General features: G+C 40.1%; 1 protein-coding gene across 2 annotated transcripts in view; it reads right to left on the bottom strand.

The window, feature by feature from the left end:
* Window positions 1-1,089: 1,089 nt before the first annotated feature.
* Window positions 1,090-18,703, bottom strand: part of UQCC1 (ubiquinol-cytochrome c reductase complex assembly factor 1) — a 48,463-nt gene continuing 30,849 nt past the window's right edge. For both annotated transcript variants that reach the window (XM_068419591.1, XM_068419592.1), the window contains exons 8-10: window positions 6,656-6,733; window positions 5,126-5,239; window positions 1,090-2,402 (exon numbers count right to left, since the gene is read on the bottom strand). In XM_068419591.1, the coding sequence (XP_068275692.1) occupies window positions 2,268-2,402; window positions 5,126-5,239; window positions 6,656-6,733 (327 nt within the window). In that variant the 3' untranslated portion in view covers window positions 1,090-2,267. The remainder of the gene's footprint in view (window positions 2,403-5,125; window positions 5,240-6,655; window positions 6,734-18,703) is intronic.

Here is an 18,703-nt window from a genome sequence, read left to right as displayed (position 1 = left end):
CGGGGTGGTTGAAGGCATTTTATGGAACAAGCAGAGAGCCATGATTATAGGTCTTTATTCTCATATTAATAAAAAGTGCAAAAGCAGATGCCAAGGACCACAATCTGGCACCGTGATTTCTGGAGCCTCCTGCCCATAAACATAGGAAAGGGCTCGATTTTGACCACGTGGCTGTCCCGTATTCAGAGTGCAAAAGGCATTGTCACCTCGAGACCAGTGGTCCCATGAATTCTACAAGCTCGCTGGCTTCACGGCATCAGCACCGCAGACACTACGTGATCCCTGACCTGTGTGCAGCACCAGGCTGGATGGCGGTGTACTCCCAGTCCTGGGCTCCCATGGCATGGATAACATGAGTTCAGGCTTAAGTTACATAGCAGGAAAGGGGTTAAAGTTTAAATGACTGTTTTGTATATGAATTAATGTATGTAGCTTTGAGCCAAAATATCTACCATTAATTTTTCCACCTATTTCAGGAGCAGTAAGATACACAAAGTAAAGTTTATTTTGGTATTTGGTATACTTCACTCTCATTAAAAATAAATTAATCAGCAAATTCCTACACAGCTCAGCCTTCTTTTATGTAAATACAACCCAGCTGTAATGAATTACAAGGTGTTATTATCTCACACACACTGTATAATACTTCACACATAAGAGGTTTCTCTGCTTAGCTCAGCTTTCAACAAAAGCATCTTAAATAAACTGCAAGCAAGTTGTTTGGTCTGTAATGTTTTCACAGAGAAGGGATACACCTCACACATAGAGGGTTTCTTTACATGACTCATTTTATAACAAGTTAAACTAAGGAAGTTCGCCTTGGAAAAAAAAAACCAAAATACCTTTTTTATACACAGAAGGCTCCCTAAGAGAAGATTAAAAAAAAAAATGCAAGCCAGTGTTTGGGAGCCTATATTCTGCATCCCACTGCTCTTTACACAGAGAAGGGATGTCAAATATTCCCCAAAACACACAACACAAAGAAAGCAGCTTCAGAAGGAAGAACAGTCACAGCCAGGCACAGTCACACTTTCACCGGATTAAGGATTTACAAATTAAGGATTAGTTTCACAAATTAAGGATTATCACTTCTGACTTTCGTTTAATAGTTTTATTAGGAATAAATCCTGATATTATAGGGCTTATTCTCATCAAAAGCGCACAGGGCACAGAAAACACATACACATCAATTTTACCCAGACTGACATTTATTATTGACTAGGATTTTAGACAGGAGAGAAACAAAAACTGTTCTTGTCACTGACCTGGAAATAGCAGGGTGAACCATCCACCTACGCAGTACACCTCAGCCTCTGCTGATTTAATCACTGGAGCTCTTGCTCCTGTAATTACTACGTTGGCATAATTTGCCTGCACAGCCATATAAAGTTTTCACTGGGATTGACAGGTCTTGTTAAAAAGCCCTGGACCACTGCTTTGGGGGATGGAGGACAGCATAGTCCTGTGTCATTAAGAGCCACAGACAGAAACAGGGATGTTCTTTTCATAAAGAAATTCTTAGACCACAACTCTAAAAAGAATATGGAAATATCAGCAAGGCAGACTGAAATATCAAGTACTCCTAGGCAGCTTTTAGTGACAGCCCAGCCCCGTTTTGGACTTTATTCTCATTAAGATGGTGAGAGTCACAGAGGATTACTGGGGACTGTGCATTATTCTTCGCATCCTCCTACCCTTGTGCAACAGAGCAGAAAGTCCCTAAAAAGGATTTTCACAGAAAACCCTTCAGGATCTGTTAAAGCAATTCTTAACTTCACTAAAGCAAAAATGGACTGTTCCATCTCGATACCAGGCTTTTAAAATACATTAACATCTAATATGCAAAGCTCAGATTTGCATTCACAACCATTCAGTGAGCAGAGGAACACCGTTGTGTCTCTATGTAGCAGCTCTCCAAAGGAGGCAAAGGACAGAAATGTCTTCTTGAGATAACTCTAAGTGATGGTAAAATGTCTGGTTTCCTAAAGACAGAAGGCAGGTCTTTTGATTTGCCAGCAAGGACCACTCAGTGCCATAAAAAGGACAGAGGTTCTCAAACCAACTAGCATTTATTTGCGGGTGAATATTCAGAAGAGTATGGCTGTCCAGTTTGCTACTGAGTCACCACAGATAGGACATCTAATTAAATATTTTCTTTCCAACAGCAGGTTTTCCTTCCTGTCCCCACAGCCTCAGCCCAGTTCAATCTCAGGCATGCTTCCCGAGCTGATCTGACAAAGTGATAGAGATGTCAGGCGTTGGTGCTCTCAGAGTCCTTCGTCATTGTAAACAGGGGAAAGGGGCTTGAGGATGCTGCGGGCGTTGCTCTCCATAAGCGGCCGCCAGCTCACCTCGCCCGTCAGCAGCAGGTCGTCCCCGCTCAGCGCGTCCAGGTGCTGCACCTGCAAGGACAAGGTGTTAGTGCAAGGTGTCCCATCACCCATACAAGTTCCTCAAGAGCTACGCAAAGACCTTGCTTTCCAGAAAGAAAGCAGAACAGGGAGATTTTAGCATACTTTGCCATTTGTGTGAGGTAAACCTAAAAAGATAATTTACGATTGCTAAAGCGTCATGGAAAGGCTAGGAGATAAGTATCTGCAGATCCACTGGAGTTAACTGCATGAAGTCTTCTACTAACACCTTAGCTAATGCTTCCTCTGAAAGTTTGGCAACAGGACAAAGAGCCACGCAAAGCTAGCAGGAGCCATTTGATCTTCCCGGCTATTAATTCAGATGACACACTGCTAGTACCATCATCTCCATGGAGTGCCCTCACAAAAGTGGTTTCACATAGACCAAGGCTTTTCACTACAGAAAGCAAGCCTGACCAGCAGGGACCACCTGAGATTTATAATATAAAAGCACACGAGCTGGAGGAGATGAACATGGAATGAACGCTCGTTCTCACAATACAATAAATACTTGGGATCAAATGAAATGTTAAGGTCCAATGTAAGCAAAACAAAAAAACCTCTTGTCACACAGCACAGGGTTAACTTGCTGCCACAGGACACTGCAAACACCAGGCAGGGGAAAGAAGAAGGTCCATCAAAGGTCAGTAAAAGACAAAAACACCACCTCTGGCTCAGGAAGTCTGAACACGGATTGCCAGGAGAGTTGACCAGGGGAACAGTACACATGCTTGCCCTGTTACTATATTCTTCTCTGGCATCCACTAATAGCCACTGTTAAAGACAGGATCAGCAGGAAATTGTGGGAAAGACCTTGTACACAATGCTTATTGGAAACCAAAGATAATTTGACAAGTTGTTTCTCAACAGAGGAAAGAACACACTAATGGCCACAGAGGGTCAGATCGAAGGGCCACCTAAGCACAATAACCCTGTTTCTGACACTCATCAACGGGAGATTCCTCAGGAGGAGTTAAGTACAACACATGCATTCAATGTTATTTTCCTTCTTTATTTTCCCTCCCTCTCACAATTCGTTAGTTTGGGGATTTTGAGCCTGAAGTGGTTGTCACGGATTTAACAGCCCTGGACAGACTTCTCTTCCATAAACCCTGCCCGTGGCTTTGGAACCCCTGTGCAATTGTAGCAACCTGTGGTAACGTTATGTCCCCACGTTCTTGTATCAATGAACAGCCTTTCCTTGCTCACCTTTCATGTGCCTTCAAGATTTCCCAGAGCTGTCTTATATTCTTTCTCAGCTGCTTTTCAGGCAGGGGATCCTACTCGTTGTTAATAAAGGAGCTGTTTCGTGTCATCCTTACCACTCTTCTCTGAGCCTTCCTCAGGTCGGTTTTTATCTTTCTTGATGGTCAGAACCCAAACCGTACACATTATTCAAGATCACAAGGGTACCATGGATTTAAACAGTGGCATGACAACACTATTTTGTTCTCTATTCCTTCTTTAGTTGTTCTGAGCATTTGTTTTACTTTTTTTAAACACTACAGAGTGCCAGGCTGACATTTTGATAATACAATTATAATCTCAAGGACTCATTCCTGCGTGGTAACAGGCAGTTTAGAGCTCATCAATATATAGGTAAAGCTGGGACTGCATTTCTCAAGTGCACACTTTAGAGTTGTCTACAGGAATGACCTGGCTTCACAGAAGCTGCGCTGATTCTTCCCCAATCTGCCATATTTATCTGGGTGATCACTGTTTCCTATTCAACTGCTGATAGCTTCTGTCCTATCCTTTGCTTGAATATACAGAGCAACAAATTCCCCACTTGGCAGCAAATTGTCCCAAATTACAGACTTTTTATATGTTTGCTCCCTAACATCTTCAGTTTTAAACTTTCCTACAGCCTCACTGATGCAACAGCATCAGCAACCTTAAAATTAAATTTAAGTCTGTCCCTCCTGAGAAGCCCTCTAGCATTCCAAAAGTGTCCTCAGCCCCCTACAAAGTTGGGCCCTTTACTCCCCATACCATTTTCTCAGACACACACTGAAATACTGTCTCTCCAAATCTCTACCTGGTCCTGACTATAGTACTGGAAACATTACAGAGAACGCTGTCGTGGAGGTTCTGGTCTTCAATTCCCTGTCCAACAGCCTACACTCTTCCTTCAGAACCTCTCTCACCCCTTCTCTGTCTTTAGTACCCACCTGGACTCTATCCTACCAACATTTCCTAGAAATCTGGTTCACAAACCTCCTAAGGATTGAGAGGACAAACACTACTTAATATTGTTTCCTCCAGGTAATAACTGAAAGAAACAGAAATAATTCTGGAAAACAAAACTTTTTACTACTTTCCCACAAAGATCATCAAGGTGAGTTTCAAGCTCTATGTGCTAGTTCGTTATGAAGAGGATCCCAGCTCTGCACCATCAATTATAATTCTACAAGTTGCAGCCCATTTCTGACAAATTTTGTCCAGCCCCTCCTTAGCATAGGTCCATAAAAGGATGAGCAGGATTGCTATCAATATTCCCAGAATTTCTCTGCAGACATTTTTCATCAAACTGCAATAAATATCAGCCAGTTTTTATATTTTTACCTTTTTCTCCTTCAAAATAATCACTGAATATAAAAATCAGTTATATTTATGAGGACAACCGAGCTACAGAGTATGCCAGCAATAAAAATAAATATTTAATATTCTAAACAAGAGAATGAGGAGACATTGCACTCTGAGCTGTAGCGTACCTGTTTCCGCACATATTCTACAAGTAACTCCAGATGCCGAGGGTCCTCACAGTTCCTGTTAAAAAGGTTTCTCCAAAGAGCTGCTGCCAGAACATGATCATCAGACAAGATTCCCTAAAGGAAGTACAGAGGGGGATTAAAAACTGCACGTGAAGAGGGTCTGAACACAAGACAACCACATTACTCTACTTGGCAACCAACAATATTAGCTGTCTCAAAGCCCACAGCTGCTATGGACTGGACATATGAAAAGGCATCAACATCACTCTTTCCCAGAATGGAATAACAACCCTGGCCTTAAATTAATTTACAGAGCAGCCTGTAACAAATATTCTGGCAAAAAAAAAATGGCTCAGGGTATTCCTAATGTAGGAGCCAATAATTGCATTTCTATGTTATGAAATCTTTACCATAAAAATTTTGGCCTTACAGAGAAGACAGCACCACCTCACAGAATTGTGTGAACTGGGAAAACAAAAATTAAAGGATATTTAATAAAACGTTGCAGAAATGTAGTCAGGACTTTCCTATTTTGCTTTGCTTTTCTATTTTTCATTGTGAATGAGAAAGAGAGAACTCATCATCATCAAGAACTATCTAGATTTTTCCAGTTAAATCTAATATTAAATTTGGCTTATAGAAGAATCACATCCATGAGCACTTTCTGTCTAAATTCTCTCCCACTTTTATTGTCTTTTTAGATTATGTGGTGTTACCACCACAGCCTCATAACTCCTGTCTTCTGCTGATACATTTGCCAAAGGCAAGAGAGGACTTTAAAATATTCAGTTAGAAATAAAAAAGGTCAACATTTGTCTTTAATTTAACTAGACATTTTGTTTCCAAAAAGAATGTCAACAAAAAGAGAAAAGAAAGAAAAAAGAGACAGACACAGGCAGACACATCCTGGCTATACTCAAAACTAGATTAGACTTGCACGCATAACACTGTCCACAACTCTATGAAGTTTACATTTATAAGGTATTAATAACGCAAATCACCATGCAAAAAAAATCACCATGTGAATAAGAAGAGCATCTGAAGAGCAACACCCACTAGAGAAAAAAATAACTACTAAAAGAGATGATGTAATTGTATTTTCTTCTTGAAAGTCCTACAGACACTTGTGCACAGTGGTGGTTTTGCCTCCCCATATTATTGGATACTTCCTATAAATACCCTCTCACATAGACTCCCTATAAATAATCTCTTTGCCTTTAAAGTATAGCTGAGTACAATGGGGTTCAGAGGGGGGAAATGATTTATTGCTGGTCAAGCAGTGATGGTGAAGCAGTACAAAGAACACCCCTCCTTCCATGTCCCATGGTTTAAATTAATATGCTTTGTGCTTTCTTTTTTCTTACAAGCACTTTAATTCAAGGCACAAGATGATTGCAATAACTAAGAGGTCTGTGCCCATAATGTAACATTTCTCCAAAGATATGTATGGCAAATGTTTTGGAGTATTCTGTGTTCATGAATTAGATGGTCTAGTTGTTCTTGCACATTCTCTGAAAACATCCTTCTTACCTCATCATATCCAAATAGAGCTGCATAGAAATTTTCTACCATACTTCTCATATCTTCCTTTAGAACAACAGAATTAATCTGAAAAATAAACCAGAAAACCATCTGTATAGGCTCTAAAGAGGAGGTGATAAGAAAACTTTACCAGTTTCACTCTGAGTAGGCAAAGAACCAGCGCCTTGGCCCACGTACGTTAGGATTTGGCTGTAAGTAACGATGTCAGTGCAGTCAAACATTCTAGAACAACAGGCAATACAGCTCCATTAATTCTGTACACAGATGAAAGTCAGTGCTACTAAGAATATATGAATGGCAGAAAAATCCTCAGCCAACAGCACTGACATACAGCTACATGAGTGGAGAAAAAATGCAGCTGGAGAAAAGAGCGAAGGCAAGGCTGTCCTTTCAGTGGCAGCAGAGGCTAAGATAATGAAGACTCCTCTGGGTTTTAACTACTAAGCAGGTTTTTCACACAGGTCTCTTAGAAACTCGGAGGTTTTTCAGCTTTTTTTCTAAAGCCTGGACTCCAGAGCTGGACGTGCTATTACAGCAAAAGTACCGTAACGCTAAAGACAGAGGCACCATCCCTACCACTACTCCTTACGTACTTGTCAATATTTACTTTCTCGTTCAGCAATCACATGAATTGTTTCGACAGCATGTCACTAGAAGCTCAGACTTACTAGTTTTTGACTACGACTAAATTTCTCTCAGAGTTTGTGATGATCCAGCTACTCCCCCCTATGCTGTAAGTGTGACTCAGTCCAAGTTCCACACTGACTTTTAACTAAATTTAACAGTTGCTTAAATATTTGCTGGTTTGGCCTAAGCCACCCGTTGGCTTGCAGAACTGACCCCATGGGAGCTTAAGACGGAACCAAACGAGATCAACTGCTCGGTCCAGAGCGATGGCTGAGACACCTCGTGTGCATCTCCCTCATACAAACTGTCTGTTCTTTCTGCCTGTGCTTTTTACTGCTATCAACAAACTGATTTAATAAACAGTTCCTCTCCTGAGGGTTAAGCTACACTTCAATTGGTAAAGCTTCTTTGTATTGACTCTCACGAGAGAGCTAAGAGATACTAAACATTTATTTTCTCCAGATCTCACAAACAATGTGAGTGTAAATGAACAGGATAATTATCTTCATACCTGGATACTAGCAGAACACTTGTGTATGAGATTGTATCTTGGAGACAAGTTTTACAAAAAAGAAACTACAAACAGGAATACAGGGTAGGACATCAGTTCTAGTATGCAATGAGCACTGCTGTCGTTGACGTACAGGTCATCACAAGGCTAAAGAAAAGCTGTGAAAACTCACATACCTAAACTCATAATACTTATGACAGTGTGAACCACATGTCCTGAATACTTTCTTAATACCCTTAAGAGTACTCACCTTGGTAATTATGCATCAGCTTTTCTATCAAAATACGAATTACTTTTTGCCACGCTAGCAAATCTCCAGTTCAAATATCCTTCCATTAAACCACTATCTTTTTTCGTCTGTTGATTTTTATAGAAATGCATATAGTGCAATCACAAGGAAAATTCCTTTTATGTCAGTTACTCATATTTTTCCACTAATATAAACTATTAAAATTCATGCAGATATTTTATAGGCTATCAAGATTTGGAGACTGGTTATTACTGAATGTTTAAAAAAAGAACTAAACCTAAGAAATCAGAGGGTTAAATGATGACTGCAACTTCTGTAATGACTTAATTAAATTTTTATTGAGTACATAAACTATGATGTCATTTCTACCCAACCATGCTCAAACTTTCTATGCATGTCAGAGATCGTGGTTTTTCTCAATAGAACATACTTCTAAATAAGCTGCACTTCTACAGCTCTAATAAGGGGGAGCAGGTCTCATGTAACACACTCAATAAATTATCCTTCCATTTTAAGCAAACAAATTCCATGAGTTATTATATATTTGCCACGCACTTTTTATGACATAATAAAAATGTTACCTCAAGGATTACTTAACACATACTACAAATGTTACAGCAGGCAACTGCAAGGGGCAAAGAAAACAAATAGTCCCGTTACAGAGACAAGTCCTGGACTACACATCCCTAGGGAAGCAGCTTTCTGTACTGAAAACAAAGAGCAGCAGCTTTAGGTTAGCAAGAAACAGATTGATGAAGGAGATAACCAAGTTAAACAAACACGGCAATAAATACATCTTAAAAGACAAACAGTTTAAAATATAAAATATGACTTTGGGGATGGAGCAGTATCTTAGGCAATAAAATTATATTTAAAGGAATATTGCAGGTTCTGAAGAATACAAGCAGCATTGGTTAAGTACAAACATTGCAGGAAAAAATCCTTCTTTATAAAACCAGAAAAATGAGTAAATCCAAATCAGCGTTTGTTGGAAACGCTTCCTCTTTTTAAGCTTGTACATGTTCTTACCACTGGCAAGTTTCATGATCTGGTTGGTCATGATTCTGCTGACTCTTCCACAGTTTGTTATTAAGAAGAAAAACTGCTAGACAATTCCAAGTGAGTAATTGTTAATAACAAGGAAAAAATCAGTAACATCTGGAGCTCTTCTAGGGACTTAGCCCCTTTGCCTTCTTTGGAATAACCCACTGCAGAGCTGTCACCAGGATAAATTTATATACCATCGCCTAAACTGACACACAGAACTATCTTAGCTCGAAACAAGGAATACATTTTTGGTACATCTCGCACATTTACAAGACCTTTAGAAAAAGGAAATGTACAGCTAATATATCTTCCTACTACACATCACAACTTTTCATTGAAAGACTCCATGATCCCACATCTGCCAGACGACTACAGCACACGCCTACTGCATTTTCATTATTATACTGCAGTGAGAAACCTCATCTTCAGCCTCAACGAGTTCAATATACATCATTCAACAGCCAGCTGGTGAGGCTTACTGCTATGCCAGACAACTTACAACATCAAGTCTCAGTTAAGGCTTTGTATTCTAACAAAATTTCTAGGAAAGTAAGAGCACACTGCTTTAACGTATACGCTGGACGTGTATGTAAGTATCTTATGTATGGGCACAATTTTTAAAGTCAAAGCTGATATTGGATTAGTCAATATTAATGTCTTCTGTTGGATCGAGAGCATTCTTCCGTAATGAATCTCCTCCTCACCCCCACTTACCGTGCTCTGATTTACACTGCAGAGAAGTCTCAGCAAATGTGCTCTAATGCGCTCTACCCACTACGAGGCATTGAGCCCATGGGACCAGCCTAGAACCAGCACAAGGTAAAGATCATGCCCATGGAGCAGGGATGCTGCAGCATCAACTGTTCCACTCCAGACCACACTAAAAACTAGTGTAGACATAACTGTGATGTCCACGGGCTAGACTATTTGAAAGCACTTAACAGGCATTTCTTTCTGTTACGGCTTTTGCCAGCATGTGTTGCACCCTTAAGCTACTTTAACACATTAATCCATCCATAGACTATAAAGCCAGAAGGGACACTTCTAACTGCACCTTGTACAAGCGCTCGTCATTGAATTTCATGCAGCAATTCCTCTCTTTAGGCCATAAGTTATGGTTGAAGTAGATTTTTTTATGAAGAGATTTCAGCCAGAAGAAATGATTAGATCATAGAACCTGACCCTCTGCACATCACAGACCATTACATTTCACTGCGTTCCCTCCGTACTAAGCTCAGTAAGTTGTGTTTGGCTAAAGCGTATCACCCTCACAGTTGAACATGTGTATCTCATTTCACATTTGAATTTTCTGGCTTAAGTTTCCACCTCCTCATTCTCATTATACCATTCCTGCTAGGATAAAAAGCCTCTTCTGTACAATGCGTTTGCTCCCGTACCTGTACACAGCAGATGTGTCAGCACAGGCATCTTCTCAAACAAAGATGAGGCTCTTTAAGGTAACGTTTACACTAGGTGCATTGATATACTACATCATGGAATGGTCAAAGTTGTAACAGCAAAGTAGTGTTTTATGCTGATACAGTAAAAATTAATCCATCTCTCGTGCAAAACAAGTTACGCAGGTATGAGTATACTTTTGTTGATATGCCTGAGTCTACTCCGGGGCCTTCTGTTAGCCACACTGCCATAAACATCAGTTGACACCTATTGACACTTTTGATTACTCGAGCATTCAAGATGGGCAGAAATTCCTGAAGGAGATACAGGACAAATCTTTCATGATACAAAATGTCACTTCTCAAACATTTAGGCTTTTATGCAGCTTCTCTCAAGTTGCTCTTGGAAAGAATGACTTATAATACATAGTTTACATCAGTTATAAATAACATATAACCACATAGTTATATACGGGCTTTTTAAGTGTTTGCTGCCCTTTTAATAAACACACATGACATTAAATGGGAAAACCTGCATACAGCCCTTTTATTTCCTCTAATAACATAACTATTACTTGTAAGACAATAATTCTGAAAATGACTGAGACTCTATATAGGATCAAAAAGATTAAATTAATAAAACAGACTAAGAATATCTCTGTAGCAAGGGGCCAAAAAGGCCAATTTCTTCAGTAAATCTCACACAGTTGTGAAATGACAGAGATATTCCAGAAATTATTTTTCCAATCTTCTTTTTTTGAGTCTTTTATTAGCCACTCTTACTGTGCAAACAAGCTTACTGGCTTGTAATTAGCTGCAGCTGTGAGTCCCCATATACTTTAAAATATGAACTTTTCTGATAAATTCCCTAATTTCTAATTAAAAGTAATTTTGTAATGCACCTCAGTAGATAAATAACTTCAGAGAATAGTCTTTAAAGCCTTCTTCGATGTTCAGTGAGTACCTATTTCAATACTGTACTAACCTAGACAAAAGCTAAAGGTTAGATTGTATCAGAACCAGTTCCTGCCAAAATCTTCAATCCTTAAAAAAAAACATGTTAATGGAAAAAGAATTTTGCATGCTCTGCTACCTTCATGACAATTGCATAATCAATAACACTCCTTAGAGCACAGTTATTTCAACTAGACATAGAAAAGCAAGTTATACAACATTACCTACGTGTTTCAGCAAAAACAGATGGTCACGTTTAGCTGTCTAGTATCAAGAAAATGAGGTATGTTTCTATCTTGCAGTCTATTAAACTCTGCCATGGTAACAGTTAAAGATGCAGAGTAGATCACAGTAAAATCCTAATTGTATTAAATACATGGGGGCTTATGCTGAATTCCGATTTCTCTGTAGTACGTGTCTGGCAGAACTCACTGACAACCTCTCAAGAGAAAGCTCAGGGAAAAGAGGTCAGATCGGTGTGCGCTCTGTGCAGTCGTGCTGATTCTCTGCAAGGGCGAGCAGTGGTAGAGGGTTTTTCCTGTAATGCCTCTTTTAAAAAACTACTTGCTAAAAGCTTAACACTGATCATAAACATGATTCTGAACACCAGAATCAAGAATTCAGTCTGATAAACTGAAAGGAAGTTACATAACCAAGTTTGAAAGAGGCACTTGGGAAGACAGTAGTAAATGTAAATAAATTACTAAGGTAGATACTCACCATGAGCACTTAGAGAGATCCTGTAAAACTCCATCTCTTTAGTGAGACAAACCTCAGTAACTGGCAGAAAGAGTCACAGACAAGAAACACTGTACTGGATCAGACCAAGGTCCACCTAACATGGTATTTTGCCTTCAACAGTAGCCAGCTACACTGAAAAAAGTAAAAAGACTACAAGCTGATATCTGCTTCCTCCAAGTATTCTCCCAACCAGCTTCAGCTCAGGACAATTCTCAACCCTTGATATTTGTTTATACAGGAACCTTCAAAAGATCTCTGTGTCAAGCAACTTGTCCAGTAAACTTTTTGCATCCACAACACGCTTCAGCAAGAAGTACCCTGGTCTACTACCCATGACAAGAACCACCACCTCCTGGTTGTTTCTTCTGAAACTGGCTCCTGCTGGTGTCATCTGGTGGCCCAGTTTTTTCACTGGATGAGACAGTGAATACACATTGCTCCATCACCTTCTCACGGCACTCAGGATTCCGAGAGCCCATCGTATTCCACGTGATATGATCTGCCCATAGAAAAAGACTTAAGATAACTTAACAAAAGTCAAGAGCAACAAAATCCCTGGGATCAGAAAATACTAAACTAAATTAAATGCATTAGATGACATTTAATACGGCTGCAGAGCCATGAAAGGTGGCATCCATTTTGAGAAGTATTTCAGAAGAACCAGGTAAGTACAAATTAGTAAAAAATCCAATAATAAATTAAAATAACAATCACAGATAATTATGACCAGTAATATTCAGTGCTGGTAAAGGTACTAGTAGTAGGTGTCTTAAAAAAAAAAATCACAAAATTTATATAACAATGTGCACATGTTTAGTAGCTACAATTCCTGAAATGGACCTTAAAGAGATTTTGTGGAGAAATCTCCAAAAAATTCCAGGTCAACAATTCAAAAGTGAAGAAAAAGGCAAATAAATTTTAAGAATTATTATGAAAGGAATATAGAACAAAAGAGGAACCTTATTCTGACATAAATCCATAGTGTGCCCACATATAATATGCTGCACATATTTATTACCTTTTCATCTCAGAATAGATCTAAAACAAATAGAAAAGACACAGAGAAGACCCAGGTGATCCGACATATGAGGAAACGCTAGTTATATTCAGGAAGAAATGAGGAGGAAGATGATGTAGAGGTAAAATAACGAGTGGTATTGAGCAGGTAAACAAGGAATTACTGTTCACTGTTTCTCATAAAAAAGATGAAGCTGATGAAATGACCAAATACTACTTTAAAAATAAAATAAAAGTACTTTCTCGTACAACACAATTAAGTGGCAGAAGTCACTGCCACAAGACATTAAAGAGCAAAAAATATGAAAGGGGAAAAAAAGAGACTGCACATTCACAGAGGATTTCTGTTAGTAGATAGTAAATATGATGGTCCCCGTGCAACTCTCATATTACTCATCAGTGAATGCCGAGAGAATATAACAGAAGAAATACCGATACACAGTTCTGTTTCTTATACTTTTTCCCAAATATCTCTGGTCACTGATACAAATAGTACACTGGATCTTCACCTGACATGAGAGGAATGAAGTCTGAGTATGTTCCATTTTGCTCATTTTTTGCTGATCTTGGCAGATATTGACTGGCATCTCTCTCATCTGTGTATCTCTTCCTGCCCCAACCAGCAGCAAGACAGCCACAGCTCATTAGATGATCCTGGATACCAGTCACCAGGTCACTTTGCTGACTTGAGAGGAATTTTACCTGAAATATGCTTTAAATATGTTTTAAAAAAACCTGCTACCTCTACCACGGCTTCTAGTAACCTCATGGGAAGAGGCTACATTTTATGCAGAAATAAGAGCAAGAATGATCCTACTCACACCAAATAGATCATCCTCCCCTTGGGGAAAAAATAATTTAAAAAATATTCTTTCTCCAAGAATTTGGGACAAGTTTCTATTGGATAGGAACAGCAATTCACCCATCTCCTCTCCAAAAAACCAAGCCACATCTCTTGTAAAAAACTCTCCATAAAAAAAAGTTTATGTCATTTCAAAATGGGGTGACAATTGCCAGAGTCCAGACAATTAGTAAGCAATTAACGAGCCTAATCCTTGACACTAACACCTAGTACTGCTACAACCTTTACCCAGTGACTAAGGCCAGGACAAACGCAAATACTCACTCTTAGTATCTCACTTTCAAATTCATTTCTGCAGTGCCTAGCAGACTGGCTTATTTGTGTTTGCTCCATCAGACTTCCCACTATTTCCCAGCACAGCCCTGTTCATACGTGACCTGTTTGACATTCTCCCATCAGTTCCACATTTGAGTTAAATTCTAATTTGAAGTCACATTGCTTTCACCTTCTACCAATATTCTGCACCTTCTGGTTTCAATCATAAGCTGAGAAAAACCCGATTTCCCCAAGCACTCCTCCTCCCCAGGGCTTCAAACACACGCACGCCACAGAACAGTTAACAGTTAAATATTTTCTTGCCAATATTTTAAGAGTGCAGAAGGTTCCAAATTGCTGGTAAAATAAACAATGCCAGACTGTGAAAACTCCTGCCTGCCATATACTCTGATGTTAACAAGAGTTTCTTTATTACTGTAACCTTTCAGAAGCGAACAAAAATTATTTCTCTACCCTAGTTCTGCCCTCAAGTAAAAGGCAAAGGAGGAAAGCGAACCATGAAAAAGCTGCATGGTAGGATACTGTGAGTTTTCCATCTTACTTCTGTATTTCATTCAGACTTGATGCTGCTGTGAATAAATAAACTTCCAGAAGATCCTAAATGCGTGGGCAAGGATTTTAAGAAGGCAAAAATTTCCTTACACGGTTTCCTGAATAACAGATTAAACGTACATATGGGCCATCTTCCCTCTTGCAAGTACATATAAAACAGGAAACACAAAAGGGCAAATTTAGGATGCTGTCAATGAGACACATTGTTTTCAAGCTCCTTGGTACGTAGCTCTGTCCTCTGGGGCTTTACCCGTGGACTTCCACCAATTACAGGGTCTCTGCCATTTCCTCACTCTTAAAAAAATGAAGTTTTGAAACAGCACCTACAAAGAGAAGGAATTGCCAGGACTTTTATCACGAACGAGACTAATGACTGTATAGTTCAGGTGACACCCCCTAAAACCACTGGTCGTTCCCAGGCCTGCCAGCCTTCTGTTAGCTACCAAATACATTTGGAGTCATGGAACCCATGCCCAAGCCATCTGAAACCCAATTCAGACCAGTGTTGCTCATTCCATATATACCAAGATTGTATGGATCCCATCTTCCATCCATGATACCCACACTACCAGCTGAATTCCCTTTTTATGTGCAGTCATTCTTGTGGCCATCTGACTAACCCGAAAATCAACACGCTGTATGTTTTGCTAGCAACAAATAGAGATCTCTAAGATCAGATACGCTGGTATTTTGGTCAACTCTTCTAAACTTTTGCATTATTTCCTGCCCTTTGAATATGGAAACAACAACATTCAAGTTCTTACAGAAGTTTAATGATAATTAACTAGTTAATAGAGATACAGCAAGTGCTGTGTATGACCAGAAACAGAAGAGGAAGAGACAACAACAGAGGCCAGACAAGGAAATAGAAAGAATCTGTTGGGATTTGCAAACCAGAATGGAAAACAGAAAAACACATCAGTTTGCCTAGACATGTACGAAACTATCATATGCCATCGCTCATACTAAAGTAGTAGAAGAAATCAAAGCAGCAAGCAAGCATGAAAGTGAGCACTGGAATTACTGAATGTATTGCATTTGCACTTCCTGATCATTATCATTTATTCTACTGTGGGAGCTGTTAGCAAAAGCAGTCAAAAATAAGGGCTTGAGAGAGCTGCCAGTTTTATAAACGGATAAAACGGGCCAGAGAAGTCAGAAAATGACGTAACAAAATAAACTGAGTTCTAACAGGAAAATACAAACATTTGCAATGCACTTACCTAACCAGGCTACAAGGCACCGTAATATGTGCGTTGTAAACATGAAGACATTGTGTCTGCAGCAGAATTTAAGACTGGCCTTTGAAGGAGCTTGACAATTAAAGTGGCACAGAGCTGCTCACAGGAGAAGCTGATCCAGGCTGCCAGCACTGGCAGATTGCCACCACACTCCCCCAGTACATACTACAGGCTACTGAAGCAAGTGGGGACAGTCAGGAGATGTAATGCCATAGTGAGCAACGAGCCAGCGAGATGATCCTTGCAGCAGCTTTCAGAAGACAGATATGAGTGATGTCTAGGTCAGAGACGGAGAAAGATGAAGCATGAGGATACCAGCGGAGGAAGGGACTGACGATGGCAAATATGCAACTGGGTGTTAGGATGGGAAAGCAAGCGTTCAGATAAAGAAATAAAGGAACTGAAGAAGAAAAGAAAGATCTGGAGTTGAAAGAAGCAAAGTCATGAAGACATTTCAGCACGCAAAGGTGGGTTTGAAGCAAGTAGACAAGAGGACAGATTCTGAGCTTCCACCGTGGACCTTTGAAACAGGAGGCTGCTGGATGAGCATGTTGAATAAAGGCAGCACGTGACCATTGAATCAGTGAAGCAGCAGGCACAACTGGCCCTGATGGCTGTAAAAGGATTGGTTGAATATGAAGGAACACAAGGGAAGAGAGAGAGGTGGTGGTGCCAGTCTGACACACAGAAAAGGGTCCTGCAAGGAAACAAAGAGAATTAATAAGAGGGGTAAGTAAAGGCAGAGAGATAAACTAATATCTCTACAAGATAAGAAGTGGGAAGGGAGAAGTATGTGACATACTGACAGGGGGCATATGTGAAAACAAGTGCATACCCTGAAAAGGGAATCAGATACAAGCTCCAGTGAATCCAGGCATTAGGGTAACACAAAAATAACCAAGGACGAGGAGGGGAAAAAAACCATTCAGAATGGGTGCGATGAATTAAGACCTCAAGTAATTGCTTATGTACTGCAAGTAAATGCCAAAATTAGGCATACCTGAAAACAGTAATACAGTCAGCGTACCACAGAGCAAAGCAACCAATGGGGAGGTAAACTTCCACTGCACCTGACAAAATGAAAGTGTCGAGCAAGGAAGGCAACCCAGAGAGCAGGACCATGTTCTTCTACCAGGACAGCAGGACTGAGAGAGAACAAGACTAATTACCACATTTGTACAGATATAAGCTTGATGAAGATCCTATTAGCCTGAATGCATTGACTGTCACAGAGAAAACAGAGAAAAAAATTTCTCTTGCACACTGTGCCGCTTTCTCTCCTGGAAACAATCACTGTAGTCTGTAAAGCTGCACTCACGTTCTGCTCTTGGAAACAAAGCAATAAAACAAAGTTAGTAATCCTTCCCCAAAACAAAGGTTAGAGAAGAGATCCCAAGGACCGAACAGACCTCACTTGTGCCATCTCCAGAGATGGTGGAGTCACCATCCCTGGAGGTGTTTAAGAAAAGACTGGACATGGCACTTAGTGCCATGGTCTAGTTGACATGGTGGAGTTAGGGCAATGGTTGGACTCTATGATCCCAGAGGTCTCTTCCAACCTGATTGATTCTGTGATTCTGTGATCTGTGCCCTGTGAAGACAAGTCCAGAATTTGTGCAAAACACAGCACTTCAACCACTCCTTCGTTTAGCCAGAATTAGCATTTGGAAGCATTCAACAGAAAACCAACCAACCTCTCCTTGTCAGCAGCAGTTACCAAACACCATCTGGTACCTGCAATTAGAGCCTCCTCATACAAGAGGAAGGGAACAGCCAAAGACACTACAGAAGGTGACAACTGGTGAGCTGGGAGAGCCAACAACATCTGCATACTGTTTTAATCAGAGCCACAACACATGGGTGCCGTTGAGTCTGCCAGAGACACAAAAATAAATTGTGAGAGAAGGGAATGAGCAGCCTCTCAAACCCCTGCAGCACCCCTGCACTGTATCAGAACCTTAACTGATGCTCTTGTTATTGTCTTTCAAGACAGGCAGGCACCAAAAACATAAGGAAAAGTTAAGTTATTCATTCCTGAAGAAGAAACAGAAGATATCACTGACATTTTACCAGCAGCAAAAAGCACAAGCAACAATAGGATTAAAATGTGTTGGGAACAACACAGAACCTCTCAATGGTTTGTTTGCTTACTCTGATTTAGAAGAGACGTTGGTCTTGGTATTCTTCCATACTTACAAAAGAGCTTAAAAGCGCATTCATGTTTTCACTGCAGCAGCTTAGAGTGGTTAAAAAAGAATTACAACCACAACATGAGATACCTTGCTCCCAAGGGTCTCAAAAGGCTTAGCCAAGCAGACCAGCTGATCTCAGTGGAGGAATTCTGGGGCAAACTCCAAAAGGAGAGGAAGCTGACAATGTAAACGTCCAAAATAAGTAGCACAACATGTTACTTAACCCTGCACTGACCACAGGTAAATCACAACCAAAGCACTGGCAGGAGCCAGGCAACAGTGACAACATAGCTGCTACCTGTTCTGCTGAGCCTGGAGAACGGCAGCAGGTTCTGTAAGGATCATTTTCCTGTTTCCACCATCATCTCT

Source organism: Nyctibius grandis, chromosome 28 (genome assembly GCF_013368605.1).
Source record: "Nyctibius grandis isolate bNycGra1 chromosome 28, bNycGra1.pri, whole genome shotgun sequence".
Classification (NCBI taxonomy): Eukaryota; Metazoa; Chordata; class Aves; order Nyctibiiformes; family Nyctibiidae; genus Nyctibius; species Nyctibius grandis.
This window is presented reverse-complemented; position numbering and strand designations above follow the sequence as displayed.